Genomic DNA, 17,143 nt, shown 5'->3' on the forward strand with positions numbered 1-17,143 from the left:
TCTTATGTGAGAAAATAACCCATGGAAAGCCTAGGCCAGTGTGAAACTGGACGATCAGGAAAGGTTTTATGGGTGAACTACCTTCTTAGATAGATGTAAAGATTTCTTAACTGTAACTTATACATAAGGCTATGAATGACCTCAAGCACTTCATTTTCCAAAAGGACCATTCATTGTAGAGGAATCACAATATGGTTAGGGGAATGCTGACATCTCTGTAATATAAATTTAACTGCTCTCTTTAATTTTCTCTTTATCTTTATTTTAATAGAAAAAATCAGGCAAAGATATGCAGATCTGCCAGGAGAATTACACATTATTGAACTTGAAAAGGATAAGAATGGACTTGGACTCAGCCTTGCGGGCAATAAGGACAGGTCACGCATGAGCATCTTTGTGGTGGGAATTAACCCAGAAGGACCCGCGGCCACAGACGGACGGATGCGTATTGGAGATGAACTATTAGAGGTAAGGGGCATATATTTTTTTACTTCTCTTCTGGTGAAGTGAAGGGGTACAGGAGATAGTGTACAATACAATGAGGTGAAGGAGAAGAGTGTTGACAAATTATATTTTCTTCAACTATTTAAAATCATTTTTCAAAGCAAAAATAAAAACCATATTGTCACGTGCAAATGTTATTTGCTGCTTGAGTAAAAACAAATCTCTCAAAATAATTTAGAAGCCTTTAAGTAAAATCTCATGGACACATATTAAAAGAATAAGTCTTGTTTTTAATATTAATTTTTAAAAGTTCAAAACTAATTTGATTATGTGTTAATATAATATTATTAGCATTTATCAAAATGCTCTGGGTTTTGAATTAACCATAAGTATGACAATTATATGTATTTTTGTGTTTTGTTTTGATTTTACTATTTTACATAGTAACTTTTTGTTTTTAATTTTTTTTTTTTAGCATATCATGCTTTTATTATATAGGATTACACTGGAGAAAAAGTATGCTATTTTTGTTTTTATTGACATTTGTTTTTGCTGTTGTAATTTAATTTTTTTGGAAAAGTGCCAGAGCCAATGAAACCTTGTGATCTGATTGTCAAGGAATGGTTAATATCGATGAAGCTGATGATGTGGGTTAAAGCCACATAAGAACAGGATAGAAATAAAAGAAGATAATTACTCTCTAGATGTTTTCATCAATAAACAGGAGCACTGGTATTTTATTTCTCTGTCTGGGATCTTATTAGATACCAGTAACAAACGAGTGTGGCTGCAGAGTCATGAGACCGCTTCACAGGCCATACACAAAAGTCAACACTGTGTACAGGGCATTGGAACTGGACTTCGAAGACCTGCTTTAACTCCTATCAGTTCTTTCCGTTATTAGTTGCATTTTAGAAGGAGTTTAACAGGGTACCTGGTGCACAGTTGACTGTTATGTGGATTATATTTCCTCCCTTGCAGACAGAAACTTCAATACCTGTTTTCTAGACTAGAGGCTGAAAGAGCTCTCCGGGGTGAAAAAAAAATTAACAAATTGCCATATTGGATACCTCCTATTCCTTCCTTTGACTTTCTGAATTTGATCCTTTTGTTGCTATTTAGCAACTTTAATCTTCATTCAGAGATGAAAAGGGAAAGAAGATTAAACATGGCAATAATTTAATCCCACTCCGCTCCTCTCAATTTCTCTTGTTAAAAAATAAATATTAAAATATGTTGGAACACATTCTAGCATCACATATTTTAGCTGTTTATCTTCTCTAATCCTCGGTTACCTTTTTTATCAAATGGAAATTATTTATTTATTCAGCAAGTATCTTTTTTTAAAATATTGTTATTGATTTCAGAGAGGAAAGGAGTGGGAGAGAGATAGAAACATCAATGATGAGGGAGAATCATTGATTGGCTGCCTCCTGCACATCCCCTGCTGGGGATCGAGCCTGAAACCTGGGCATGTGACCAGAATTGAACCTGGGACCCTTCAATCTGCAGAGGACCAACGCTCTGTCCACTGAGCCAGATCAGCCTAGCGATTGCGTGGCAGCAACCTCAGAGGGTGTAATGATAATTAAGGAGAGAAGATAAAGTCAGGTTTTGTTGCAATGTCTGGCACATGGTAGTAATACCTTCAAACTTTTCAGATGCTATTGGTAAAATAATATTTTGCATGGACTTTTGTATTTCAGTTCTTTTGGGTTTGTTTATATTCATGCATTTGCCTCTGAAGGGGTCTCCCAGAGGGAAGCCATCTTCTACTCCTCACCAGCTCCACGCAGCGTCTTGAGAAGCTGAGAGAATGGAAAAATGCACATATTGGATTCGTAATCAGTTATAACCCATCTTCTCACGTGACTTTTGGCTCTAGGTCAGGAGTGACAGGGGGAAAATATTCCTTTGGAAAATAGTTTCCTGGTGTCTTTTTATAGCTGAGAAAAAATTTCAATCATTTCTCTATGATATGTGAGGAATTTGTATATAGCATGATATTCAATCCAGTGTGCTTTCGAACTGAGAATAAGACATTGATTTCATGACGAGTGCCAGGGAAGGTGAAGCCAGGAGTTACCACAGTAGTCCTTTGCCCATTGCGATGTGTTAAATGATGGCATTATGATATCATGGCATGCGCAATGCATTATGATAGAGGCATGTACAGTGGTTTTTAGATTATGCTGACTAGATTTCCAGGTTAGGGCACATCTGTGTATTTGCTTATCCACCCACGCTCCATTTATTTTTGTGGCTTCTCTCCTCAATTGAGGTCACGTTATCCCTGCCTTGATTATTTTTACAGTCTCGCCATTTGCTCATATCACGTCTCATTATTGCTTTTTGTTATTGTTATGTTGTTACTTTACTCCAGCCTCCTTTTATTTATAGTTGATCTGAGTTGTTTAAGCCCTAACCGGAGGCTAATTTAGAGGAGGTAGGAAAGGGGCGGGTGGGACATACATGGTGGCTTCTTCGAAGTCAGAGATTCTGCTTCTCTCCTGGAGCCTGTGGGTGGCTGATTTTTGGCAGGACGTCCGCCGGCAGTTTTGTTGCTGAGCGACTGCCTCGCTCCCGTGGAAGAGCAGTCAGCGAGTTCTGCCGATCGATGGCCCAGTTCATGTACAAAAGAAATCTTACGTGAAGCCCCCAGAAGACAATGTGATTAAGTCTCAGCTTCTCTGCCCTTTACTGCGATGCTAGCGGGGTGGGGGTAAGGGGCTCTGAATTAATTTCAAAATGCATTAACATATAATTACCATGTAGACTGGAATGAGACTTGCTCTAGAGTATTGGCTTTCCCTAAGCAATTAGTCCCAGAAAATACACGAGCCTGCTCATGGTGCTGTCACAGGAATATAGGATTTATTTATAATCTTCCCTACAGTGCCCGTGTGGGAAGAGAGAGCCGATAGTGCTGTGCCGGGAATTGGAGTGATTTGTCAGGTCACCGAAGCAGCCAGAGGAACCTGTGTGGGTGGCACAGGAAATGCACAATTGATTGGGGGGCATGGAGGGCTGTGTCTCGTCTGGCTCACACATCCTTCAAGATGGAGGAAGTACATTCCCTTTGTAACATTTGCCTGCAGGATCACCACAACTAAATCTTGTTATTTTGCATTTGTATATGTTTATTTAAGAACCATCAAAAATAAAAAGCATGAATATGTCCCTTATTTGCCAGGGATAAAGACATACAACTACAGGTAAATTCAGTTATGATTGTCTAGTAGTATTTATTTGATAAAAGAAAAGAACCGGAACCATAAAGGTTAAATGACCGACCCATGTACCTGCCCACACACCAGTCTCAGCAGTCGATCCTTCACTCTCTGCTCATTGACACTGAATTATTTTTGAAGTCTTTTGGAAAACTTAGGTGCAATATAGGAGCATAGTACAATAGTAAATAGATTAAAAGCTTTTGTGCATCCATAGATAAGATTCTAATTTATAGCCAAAAGCTTCTGTCATCTTAGATTGGCTCTTTTAGATTAATATCATACATGGATTTATAAATTGTACTTTTTAATGCAATAATTATGCCCTAAGAGACTTCATGTAATAAAATATCCCATTTCAGAAACACTAGTTTACAAAGCAGAAAGTAAAGGATTTAAAATTGAAAAACAATTTCTTTTTCCTACAGTTTTATTAACATAGATAGGTTTACAATAGCTAAACATGCAAAAAGAAATTGATTGGCCAATTTTTTTATTATGGCAATGGTTTCATGAGTGTTCAGACATATCAAATTTTACATTTTAAGCATGTGATTTATTGTATATCCATTATATCTCAGTAAAGCAGTTTAAAAAATCAGTTGATCACCTAACCGGTTTGGCTCAGTGGATAAAGTGTCGGCCTGTGGACTGAAGGGTCCCAGGTTCGATTCCAGTCAAGGGCATGTACCTTGGTTGCGGGCACAGCCCCCAGTGGGGGCTGTGCAGGAGGCAGCTGATCGATGTTTCTCTCTCATCGATGTTTCTAACTCTCTATCCCTCTCCCTTCAATGAAATATATGTTTTAAAAAATTTTTTTAAAAAGGGAAAGTGGAAAAAAAAGAAGAAAAAATCAGTTGATCAAACCTGACTAAAATAAATACTGTAAGCAAGTCCTGAATATGATCTTCCCATGCAGAGCTATAGTCACCCCATTGTGTGACTCTTAAAAATAGTCTACAGCCTAATTAACAAATTGGAAAGCCAGCAGAAGAATAGGGTCAGCCTCACACACAAAACAGTGGAGGACCTCTCCTGTGTGTGCAGCGTTTTTCCTTTCTTCAAAGTGCAATATCGTCCACTCTCCTCCGCAGCCCACCCCCAGCCCTGCCATTATAGCACTGTAGTCAGTAGCTGTGTCTTGCTAAATCATTTTCCCTCAGTAATCTATTGTGTTCTACCTCATTTGAGTTATATAAAGATGTACTCATTAAGAGACCGATTGGGAGATATGGAAATGGGAGAGCTGTGTTGGGAACTGAGCTAACATCGAATACTTATTATTTATGAGGCAGTGCTAAATTTTTTAAATGCATTCCCGCTCTCAACTTTTACAAGGGCCCAGTGAAAGTTGGTGCCGTTTTAACCCCTGTATTACAAAAAAGGAAACTGAGGCACCCAAGGGCAGAATAAACATGTGAACACTAGCTTTCCTGACTCTAAGGGCTTTGCTTTTAAGTTATTTAGTTCTTGGATTAATAGAGATTCTAGGAGGTAATCAGTGGATTTCTCCTCATTTTGTAGTTTGGGTAGCTCTAGATTAATGCAGTTACAATATCTGAAGTAGTTTCTCACAATGCAATACCCTGTTACTGTTTTTATTTTCTAAAAATTTAATGCCACTTTGAATCCATTAAAAGAAGAATGCAGTCAGTGAAATTATACCTGTCTCCCTAGAACCAAAAAAAGGAAAATAATATTTTTGAGGTTGTTCTTGTCCAATGTGAGAGCTCCTCTGAGCTCCATCATTAAGAGCTTCCCCCCTCAGGGCCACTACAGAGCCAAGGTTTTCTCTTCAGGCTGCAGGAAATACTATGTAAAACCTCACGCTTATATCGAGTGGCCTCATTCTTTTCCGGGTTTCCTGCAATGAAGTCTTTATCTTCTACTCCTGCCATTTTTGTTTCTGTCTCTGGCCCGTTGGGGAAGGAGTTTTGAATTATTTAGTCACACTTCAGGGTCTTTATGCTGCTGAATTATTTAGGCTAAAGACCTGTATTCCTTCTGATCTTTTGGAGGGGTGCGATCATTTCATTTTCACCATAGCAGGCCTCATTACTGCTCCACCAGAGCTTTATGGGAGGTTTCTACAGGGAGCCATGTGATCTTAACGTCATGGAGAGACAGTGCAGTGAAAGCAGAAAGTAAAAGTGAGAATAACTGAGGAAACGTAGATCACTGGGGAAAGAGTATAAGCAATGGGGTTGGGAATGTGTGCTGGGAAGACCCTGGCCATTGGGAGGGATAACTGGGTTTCAGGGAGCCTCTGGAGGCTCTCCTCTCTTTTCTGCAGTTTCTCCTCGGGTTTCGCATGACACCGGGATAGTTCTCCAGGCCTCCGCTCCCTCCTTTCCCAGTCCCCAACCCCTCACACACACCACCCCCACCCCCACCACACCCTCACCTCCGCTTCCTCCCAGGCCTGCTCCTGGCTATGCAGTGACCATACCTGAAATGCACTCTGGAAAGATATGCTCTTAGATTATTGAGAAGCGTTTCCTTATAACAGCCAGCCTCAATATAGAATTTATTTCTGTATTTTGCTTTATTTGCAGAATTAGAAATTTAGAGTCACTTCTAATCGCAATGCAATCTTAAGGCACAAAGCTTAAAATAAAAGTTTTTTAAAATATATTTTTATTGATTTCAGAGAGGAGGAGAGGGAGATAGAAACATTAATGATGAGAAAGAACCATTGATCGGCTGCCTCCTATGCACCCCCAGCTAAGGATCGAGCCCACAACCCGGGCATGTGCCCTTGACCAGAATCAAACCCGGGACCCTTCAGTCTGCAAGAAGGGTCCACTGAAACAAACTGGCTAGGGCTAAAGTAAAAGTTTTAATAAGATTCTTATTCCAAGTTTGACTTACTAACAATATCAAACAACTGCTCAAATTTATCAAAAATGTGATTGTGTATTTTAATTATAGTTTTTAAGATATAAGCCTAAAATCAGCATTCCAACCTGAAAATCAGATGTTCCACCCAAAACAGTAACCCTGAGTCTATTTCTCATTATTTTAAGTCAGAAAAAATTACACATTACATGTTAACCCCACCCCAATTTCCTAAAATATAACTGAAATACAATAAAAATAATCATATAGAGGTAGCACATACTCCTGTTCCGATGTAAAATGCCAAATATCACTTCAGAACTACCAAGTAATGTGGTTACTGACACAGTTGCTTTGTATGCAATGGTTTCTGTTAGCTCTACCAGCATCCAAGCTACACATCTTCCAAGTGTGTGGTTCAGAATGTCTCTCTGTGATTCTCTACTTGAACTACAGCTCGGGACTTTCCCCTCCCAACATTATGTTTAAAATGTTTTATTTTGGCCCTGGACAGTTGCTCAGTGGTTAGAGCGTCAGTCGGAGGATCGAAGGGTCACGGGTTTTCATAATATTTACATATTATAATTTAAAATTGTTTTGACTCTCTGAATTTTATTGCCCATCCTTATTTATGTTTCTGGCTATAATTTGGAAGTATTCAGTTAGCAAATAGGTTTTAATTCTAATTGATTCCCTAACATACTGAGTTGTCATAAGGTATTGTTTGTCACTGCTGTTTTTCTCTTTTTTAATTTATAGGTTATACTTTTCACATGTTTTTAAAGTAACATGTGATCATAACAAAATTATTGTTTTCTCTTTTACCTTTGTAATACTACTCCTCCAGAAATAACCACTGTTAACATTTTTCCTATTTGTCTCATGCCGAGTCATATACATCTGTGCAAACATAGATTTTTATGGTTAATATAAAAAACAGAATCATATTGCACTGACCTTTTTATTGAGTGGCATAATACTATAACATACTGGTGTATATGTCTTTGTGCAGTTATCATGCTGTCATGCAGAGTAGTGTGGCACTGCCAGACTCTATATGAGATGTTTTTTGAAAAGTTAACACATATATGTGATGTAATCCTGCCTTTCTAGGATTGATTCGCTGACAAAGTTAAAGTTAAAAAAGAAAATACACACAAACACACACACACAGGTGGATTGGTTTGTGGCTATGTCTATCTACAGAAGCAGCAAGGAAAATATTTTTATTTTATTGATGAGAGAGAGAGAAGGAAAATATGTTGAAAGCAAGAGCAAAAACTTCCAGAAATAGAGGAAATTAGAGTAGAGCTCTAATATGATTGTTAGTATGAAATAAGCAAACATTAAACTGGGCATTACCAGTTTGAGGAATGTCTTAACTCATAGCATGTGCTGATGTTCTTGGAAGAAGGAATTCTAGGTCAGGTCACCTGACTTCTATTTATTTATGTGACTAACAATGCCATTAATAGAATTGGGCTGTAATGCCTCAGCCTCCTAGGAAAACCTGATTCCCCTGCAATATTAATGAGCTGTTAAGAGGTAGATATTTCTGCCTTCCGTTACTTATTCCTTCCTATGCCCTGAAGGTAATAGGAAATTATCTACAGGCACCTATTTAATTTGGTCAGTGAACCAACCTATAGCAATTGGACCAACTTCCATGGAAACACTGAAAATCAGAGCAGCACAAACATATTTCTCTGCTCACTTCCTTAAAGTCAATATTTTTCAAAATTGTCAGCATTTAGGAGTCAAAAGAATATCTTACTATTTTCCCAATATATCAAATTTAGAATGATGTGAACTACATATTACTATTACTTTGCCTTTAGAAGGTATTTCAATTTAATTAGTTTTGCTTGAGAGAAAATAAATCTTTCATGCTTAAGCTTTTTAAATGAATGTGTTCCTTTGAGAACATTGTACTGCACAAGAAATAGATTAAATTGAAGCTGCATCTATTAAACTTAGTCCTCAAAACCTGCTCCTTTGCCCAAAGTATTAAGATATTGGAGCTTATTATTTAGTTTGTCTTTTGGAGAAAAATTTAATATGATATTCTTCGTTCTAGTGAAATTATGTTTTCATGTAAGTTTTAGTCATCTTCTCTGTTTTATCCCTGGCTTTGGTGTCCATTACTTCCCTTCAGTTCTCCCATCTGTAAAACTGAAGCAGGAAGTTGGCCAGCCACGGGAGGTTGGCTGTGGCAGCACACTGGCCACCAGGAGGCAGCTCCTGCGTTGAGCATCTGCCCCCTGGTGGTCAGTGCACATCATAGCAACTGGTCATTCGGTCATTTGGCCACTTAGGCTTTTATATATATATACTAGAGGCCTGGTGCACAAAAATTTGTGCACTCGGGGGGGGAGGGGGGGGTCCCTCAGCCCGGCCTGTGCCCTCTCGAAGTCTGGGACCCCTCGGGAGATAACGACCTGCTGGCTTAGGCCTGCTCCCGGGTGGCAGAGGGCAGGCCCAATCCCTAGGTGCAGCCCCTGGTCGGGCTCAGAGCAGGGCTGATTGGGGAGTTGGGGCGCCGCCCCCTGTCATGCACAGAGCAGGGCGGATTGGGAGGTTGCGATGCCACCCTCAGTCACGCTCAGGGTAGGGCTGATTGGGCGGTTGGGGCACCGCCCCCTGTCACACTTAAGGCAGGGTCGATGGGGAGGTTGTGGTGCCACCCCCTGTCACGCACAGAGCAGGGCCAATCAGGAGGTTGGGGCGCTGCCCCCTGTCACTCACAGAGCAGGGCCAATCAGGGGGTTGGGGCACTGCCCCCCCCTCGCCCCCCCCGTCACGCACAGAGCAGGGCCCATCAGGGGGTTGGGGAACTCCCCCCTGTCACGCACAGAGCAGGGCCCATCAGGGGGTTGGGGAGCTCCTCCCTGTCACACACAGAGTAGGGCCAATAGGGGAGTTGGGGCACCGCCCCCTGTCACGCACAGAGCAGGGCGGATCAGGGGGTTGGGGCACCGCCCTCTATCACACACAGAGCAGGGCGGATCAGGGGGTTTGGGCGCCACCACTGTCACACTCAGGGCAGGGCCGATGGGGAGGTTATGGCTCTACCCTGTCACACACAGAGCAGGGCCCGTGGAGCGGGGGGGGGGGGGGGGGGGGGGGTTTGGGCGCCGCACCCTGTCACACACAGAGCAGGGCCGATCAGGAGGTTGGGGCTCCACCCCCTGTCACACACAGAGCCGCAGGGTGATCAGGGGGTTTGGGCGCTGGCCCCTGTCACGCTGATCTGGTGCCAGGAGGCCTCACTGCTCCGCTGATCCCGGTGCTGGGAGGCATATTACCCTTTTACTATATAGGATAGAGGCCTGGGGGCCGGCTGGTTTGCCCTGAAGCGTGTCCTGGATCAGGGTGGGGGTCCCCACTGGGGTGCCTGGCCAGCCTGGGTGAGGGGCTGAGGGCTGTTTGCATCTGGTCACACACCCTTCAGTGTGGGGGTCCCCATTGGGGTGCCTGGCCAGTCTGGGTGAGGGGCTGAGGGCTGCTTTCAGGCTGGCGGTTTTGACTGCTTTCAGGCTGGTGGGAAGCTCCCAACCACTCCTTTTTTTCTTTTTTTTTTTCTTCTGGGCCAGCTTTAGCTCTGGCTCTAGCTCTGAGGCTTCCACTGCTGGTTTGTTTGCCATTCTATAATCGAAACAATGTATAACTTCAGCTCTGAGATCCCAGCCGGCTATATTTGTTAGAATGTTTCAAACTGCCAGCTCAGAGGCCTGCAAGTCAGGCGGGGAACGTTGCAGTCTGCAGTCACTGGAGCAAGGAAGCCTCCCTGCTCGCTTCAGTGCATGGCTGCCGGCCGCCATCTTGGCTGACAGTTAATTTGCATAAGGATACGCTGATTAGCCAATCAGAAGGGTAGCGGTCGTACGCCAATTACCATGTTTCTCTTTTATTAGTGTAGATAGGTTTCTTGGTCTGGGGATCCTATTTTGAGAAGATTTGTTAATTGGATTTAAAATTCCATAGGATTAAAATGTGCTGTCCTATGGCTTTTCTCCCCACCCCAGATAAATACCCTTAGAAATGTTTCTTATTATTAACAGGAAAGGCTTTTGGATTCTAACAGATTTGGCTATAAATATTGGCTTTAGATATGTTATATTGATCAAATGCCTTAAACTCACTAAGCCTCAATTTCTCTATCTGTATAATGAGGTAGTAATGCATTCCTCTACTGATATGTGTGAGACTTAAGTGACATAATGTATTTAAGATGTGCATATGTGTGTGTATAGTGCATGTGTCTTGTATGCCCTAAGCATTTATTAAATGGTATTATTATAGCAAAGTAGTTATAAAATATCAATATAGAAAAACAAGTTGGAAATCACTTTAAATCCCACCAGAGATACCATTATTGTTGACATTTAGTAGAGATACTCACAGAGCTTTCTTTAGACTCAGACAGAAACTTTTATATAAATGAAAATAATGTGAAGTATGGATTACATAATATTTGTCACTTTTCACTCAATAATGTTATCTTCTTACAACAGTGGATCTAGTTCTTTATCATCCTCCTTCATCTCCTCTTAATGGCGCAGTTTTCCATTTATTGTGTGATGGAGAATGTAATAAATCTTTTTTTATGACCTATAGTTTTCCATTTTTTATCTATTATAAGAACTATAGCCACGATAGACATTTTGCCCCTGGATTTAAAAAAAATTAGTATAAATTCTTAGAAGTGGAATTGCTAGATTAAAAATTACCCAGCCAGCATGGCTCAGTGGTTGAGCATCGACCTATGAATCAGGAGGTCACGGTTCGATTCCCAGTCAGAGCACACACCTGGGTTGTGGGCTCTATCCCTAGTAGGAGGCAGGCAGGAGACAGTTGATCAATGATTCTTTCTCTCCCTCTCCCTTCCTCTCTGAAATTAATTTTAAAAACAAATAAAAATTACCCTATGAAAGCATTCATTGAGTTATAAACAATTACTATTTGTTCATTTTTTTTCTGCCTGTGTGATACTCAAAGAGTTTATTATATAAAAATAAGACATTAGAATCTCTTGAAATGTAAATTTTAAAATATATTTGAAAGTGAACCAGGGAGAAGGACTCTCAGATTTAAAGTCAGCAATTCCGGTTAACTGAATTCCAACTCATTTGTCACTGTTCATAACAAATCTCTCTACTTTAATAAAAGCATGGGCAGAGAGGATGTTGTTGAACATAATATAGTATAACATGATATCCAAACCTCAGGCAAATCTGTTGCTTAAAGTAACTTTTAATTTATGTATAATTAATATTTTCAATCTGAGCTTAACTTAATTAATATTTACATCCAATTTGGTAAGTTTTTTAAAAGATTTATTGAGCTGCTCTCCAGAATAAATTTATATGCATGTTCAGTTGAACTATGGAAAACTAAGAGTAGTTCAAAACCTATCTCTTCATGATATTTTTGAATAATTAACTTTATTGAAACAAATCTCATGAAAAAACCTCCAAAGTGAAAGTTTATATAGTATAACAAAAGGATTTACATCCATTTACTTTTATTGACTCCTTACCAGATTAATTCTACTTCTTCTGGAAAATATAGCAATTAAGTATCCCATCTCTTATACCTAAATAATATAGAGGGTTTACCTCAAATCAGTGTGGCTTTGTTATTGTTTTTGTTTTTGATGTCTTGTTTTACTTCTGTGACAAAAACCAACCCATGAGGGGGAAATGTCTCACCCATTAGACTATGACCTATGTTTTACAGGTAAGGTGTTTCTCATGTGGGGCTATTGTCTTCAGTATCTATAGGTGATATAATTTGCTCCTGAATGACATTTCAGAGAGAGTCTTGATTGCCCCACTCAATATTCAGCCTGGAGGGTCCTGACAATGCATACTTGTGTGGCCCACCGTTATGGATGGTATTTGTGATAGGAAGGTTTGAAGGACCATCCCTTGTAAAGAGAAGTGATCGTGTGCTGGCCAAGATCTCCTGTCTGGTCTGATTTTCTCATTGAGTGCAATGAATCACATAAAATACACTTTCCATCATCATGGTTTAATGAATGTGAGAGGGAGTTATAATTTATCATCTAAACTAGTGTTACCAAACTAAAGGGGGTTTGTTCACCTGTGCACATCAAAGACCAATCAAATGCTAACAGGAGTTTGCTGCCAATAAAGTAGAGGTTTAATGTTAAGGGGATGGCACCAGACCTGGAGTCACAGGTGAGCTCGTGTTCAAAGACCGAGCTCCCCAATGGCTTCTAGGGGATGGGCTATATAGGGGGAATCGTTAGTTATGGTGACTAATGGAGTTAGGGTCACAGCTAGGGTCGGTGCTAGGGTAGGGGGTCATTGATCAGTGCATTTGATCCTGATGTCAGCCAGGGTGTCACTGTCTGGTTTCCCAAGGGTGTGGTCAGTGGGGCCTTGTGCTTTTCTAGGCCTGGAGCTTAAACACCATGAGGCCTAGATGTTATCTCTAGTTTGACTGAAACTCTATCTCTGGGGTCAATAGACACGAGGCTTTGTTCTTAAGGTGTTTGATGCTGATCAGAACCTCATTGTCCTGAGGGCTTAATGACTGAGGGAGGGGATGTGCAAGGGAGAGGGAGATAGTGCATCAGGGCGCTGGGTGAGGCCAGTTTGAATGAAAAGGAAAGAAAGGAGAAAAGGTTGTATTGAAGAAATGAAGTTTCTGTGCCGTTACACTAGGTTGCTTTTGAGAGGGAGTGCTATTAATAATTGGAACAACATGTATAAACTGGACTATTCCAGAAAAATTAGGATATATGTTCACCCTTGAATGAAAGAGTTCTTGATTTCAGATTTTAAGAAAATAGATTATTTGGGTAGAAAGGGAATGCCAAATCAGAACTAAGGATAGTTTTTCTCACCATTATGAGATAATATTAAAGATAAGGCCATCTCTGAATAATCCTATCTAATAATAGAGAAACATGGTAATTAACCGTAACTTCGCTACCCTTCCCATTGGCTAATCAGCAGGCTATGCAAATTAACTGCCAACCAAGATGGCGGCCGGCAGCCAGGCAGCTGAAGCGAACATGAGTCTTGCTTGCTCCAGTGACGGAGGAAGCCAAGGTTCCCCGCCTGCCGCAGCCCAGCTCTGAGCTCCAGATGCAACAATGTTGCAATTATAGAACCTAAACAAACCCAGAAACCTGCTTCCAGCCACCAGCAGGCTCAGAGCTTAGAGCAGCCAGTGATGGCAACAGAGTTTCAATTATAGAAGCTAAACAAATCCAGATACCTGCTTTCAGCCAGCCACAGCCTCAGAGCTGGAGCTGGCTCTCAGCTCCAGTGACAGCTATAGAAGGTAAATAAATCCCAGAATAAAAAAAAAAAGAAAGAAAGAAAAAACAGGCTGGGAGCTTCAGTCGCCCGCCAGCCTGAAAATGGCCCTCAGCCCCTCACCCAGACTGGCCAGGCACCCCAGTGGGGACCCCCACCCTGAAGGGGGTGTGACCAGCTGCAAACAGCCATCAGCCCGTCATCCAGGCTGGCCAGGCACCCAAGCGGGACCCCCACCCTGATCCGGATCACCCTTCAGGGCAAACCAGCCAGCCCCCACCCGTGCACCAGGCCTCTATCCTATATAGTAAAAGGGTAATATGCAAACTGACCCTAACAGCAGAAAGACTGGGAATGACTGGTCACTATGACACACACTGACCACCAGGGGCAGACGCTCAATGCAGGAGCTGCCCTCTGGTGGTCAATGTGCTCTCACAGTGGGGAGCTCTGCTCAGCCACAAGCCAGGCTGATGGCTGCCAGTACAGCAGTAGTGGTGGGAGCCTCTCCTGCCTCCTCAGCAGTGCTAAGGATGTCCAACTGCAGTTTAGGCCTGCTCCCCACTGGCAAGTGGACATCCCCCGAGGGCTGCCGGGCTGCCAGAGGGATGTCTGATTGCCATCTTAGGCCCAATCCCCCGGGGAGCGGGCCTAAGCCAGCAGGTGGTCATCCCCTGAGGGGTCCCAGACTGCGAGAGGGCACAGGCCGGGCTGAGGGACTCCCTAACCCCGAGTGCACAAATTTTTGTGCACCGAGCCTCTAGTTTATTATCATTTCCATATATCATGGAGTCACCTTTGAAAGGAGAGACTTTGGGAAAGGCACCTAGTTTTTCTACTTCTCAGATTACTGAAATAAATAGAAAATAATGTTATTCCAACTTCTAGTTAATATGATCACTCATATTCTTAAAGGATGGGAGCAGTATTTACCCCCAAATGAAATATGATCATATTAAGTGTATTAAGTATATTAAAAGTGTATTAAGTATATATCCTTGTTCAGGGTGCAGTTCATTTGCAAAAGAGAAAGGTGCTGTCTTATTGGGACTCCATAGTGCATTTGGAACTTTAAAAGCCTCACAGTCAACAGTCAGGCATTTCCCCTCTGCATGGTGGTGAAGTACTTGATTCTGAACTCTGTGTCTTAAAACTTTCAGTTCTACGATGCTCGATGACTGAGCGTCCTCCTGTTCCTGCTCAGAGATTATTTAGGAGACATCTTTATAAAGATGACCTCTCCAAATCATCTGATTGTTATGGGTACCATACACACGATGGGACATCTAAGCATGCCTGAGGATTACAGGCTTTTAAACTAGTAGCAAAATCACCTTGGGCAAATTCCTCAAGCTCTTGGAGTTCCAGTTTCCTCATCTGGTGAAAGTACATAGCATCCCAGTTCTTGTGAGCTCTAAATGAGATGTTGTGCATGAAGAGTGTAGCATAGTGTTTGGCACAGAGTAAGCTCAGTAAATAGTAGCCATTATTAGTTGGAATTAACCTGAAAGACTTCTGAGGGGTGTGGAATGCTCTTTTTTTTTTTTTTTTTTTTTTTTTGCCTGTGCTAAACTTAGAAGATGACCTACATCTGTTGTTTAAAGAATAATGCCCCCAGAGAACAGCCGCTTCTCAGAAACGGAGTGACAGTCTCGAGTTAATTATGCACAGAATGCATCATCTGGAGTGTGTTTCCTTGAGTGATGAAGGAATATAAAAACTGCTTTTGTAGTTGGAAGCTATATGCTTTTTATTTAAACAGCAAAATTGTTTTATATTGAATAAGATCTAAGGAAACATGAGATCTTCCTCTCAGAGCTGCTAAGTGTCATTTCTGAGGCCAGAAAAGGGGTTTTGTCTTAGATTTTTTTAATCCAGAGATATGCTTTTTTTTTCCATTTAGTTCCATTAAATCAGGTTTCACTCTGCCCCGAGTTTCTTGTTCTGTTCCCAGTCTTCCACTGAAGAGCCTTTGAGCCTTGGCAGGAAGCAGCTGCCTTAGCAGTAAGCACGGCAGTCATTGGCCCTGGAAGAAAACACCAACAGCAAGCAAGCTGCTTTCCCCTCCCCCTGCCACAGCATCTGCACATTCAGAAACTGTACCCAGAATTAAAATTAATGACCTGCTCTCTTCATTTGGGCTGTAATGCCGTCCTTTTAAAATAATACTACTGTGTATCCTCGTCTATCAAAATGGAGGACCACAGCTAAAAAGCAGGCATATCCATAAATGTGAAACAGCTCAAGTCTTTATATACTTTACTAGAGGCCCGGTGCATGAAATTTGTGCATTGGGTGGCGGGGGGGGGGGGGGGGGGGCGGGTTCCCCTCAACCCAACCTGTACCCTCTCCAATCCAAGACTCCTTGGGGGATGTCGGACATCCTTCTCATAATCCAGGACTGCTGGCTCCTAACTGCTCACCTGCCTGCCAGCCTGATTGCCCCCTACCTGCCTCTGCCTGCCGGCCTGATTGCCCCTAACTGCCCCCCAGCCAGCCTGGTTGCCCCCAACTGTCCCCCCTGCTGGCCTTGTCACCCCACGCAGCCTGCTGTTCAGTTGTTTGGTCGTCCCTCACTAACCCCCTGCCGGCCTGGTCGTCCCATGCAGCTTGCTGTTCGGTCCTCCGTCCAGTTGTTTCGGTTGTGACGGCTCCTGGCTTTTTATATATTAGGATACTTTATATACTTTATAAGCTTTAGCTCAGTCACTTTGAAGGCTAGAGGCCACCTCAGAGAAAGTGTACTAGCAGTTGATTAGTGGAAGTGCACTTCCATTCATGGCTATGTGAGTCACCACGTCTTCATTGAGCACCACTGTATGCAAGCTATGCATGACAAGCTGGGGAACACCAAGAAGAGGACACTGGTTCCTGCCCTCAAGGGGTTTAGCTCAGTTCAATAAAATGTTGTGTGCCTGACTAATGCTTACCACCCAACAAGGATTGACTTTACCAGGTCAGGTAGGGTGTAAGTGCAATAAGAAAAATTATTATAAACCTGGTGCCATAAAACTCATAGCCTGGAGGGTTTGATAGGTCAAGGTTTGGGAAAGACTTTCTGAAAGCAGAGGCCAGGCACAGTGGAGAAGACATTTGCAAATGATTACCTGAATGCCAGTCATCGAATCAAGCAGATTCCACGCATCATCTCATTTTAAAATTGTGATGTAAAGATCTTTATTTGTAGTAAAGATATTGAAAAATATGGTTAGCAAAACAAAAGTGATCATGGTAGACATTCTATATTATAACTAGGTTTTGCCCCTTAATACATTTTGGATATTTCCTATGTCACTATGTTTTTTCACCTTATTCTTAATAACTACCTGATTTATTTAA

The 17,143-nt window shown here is 41.9% G+C and overlaps 1 protein-coding gene across 3 annotated transcripts in view; it reads left to right on the forward strand.

Annotated features, from left to right (window-relative positions):
* PATJ (PATJ crumbs cell polarity complex component) overlaps positions 1-17,143 on the forward strand; it is a 308,551-nt gene that overhangs the window by 189,010 nt on the left and 102,398 nt on the right. For all 3 annotated transcript variants that reach the window (XM_070405247.1, XM_070405248.1, XM_070405249.1), the window contains exon 28: positions 272-468. In XM_070405247.1, the coding sequence (XP_070261348.1) occupies positions 272-468 (197 nt within the window). The remainder of the gene's footprint in view (positions 1-271; positions 469-17,143) is intronic.

The sequence above is a fragment of the Myotis yumanensis genome, unplaced genomic scaffold, assembly GCF_028538775.1.
Source record: "Myotis yumanensis isolate MYYU_CA2020_CCGP unplaced genomic scaffold, mMyoYum1.0.hap1 SCAF_2, whole genome shotgun sequence".
NCBI classification, from domain to species: domain Eukaryota; kingdom Metazoa; phylum Chordata; class Mammalia; order Chiroptera; family Vespertilionidae; genus Myotis; species Myotis yumanensis.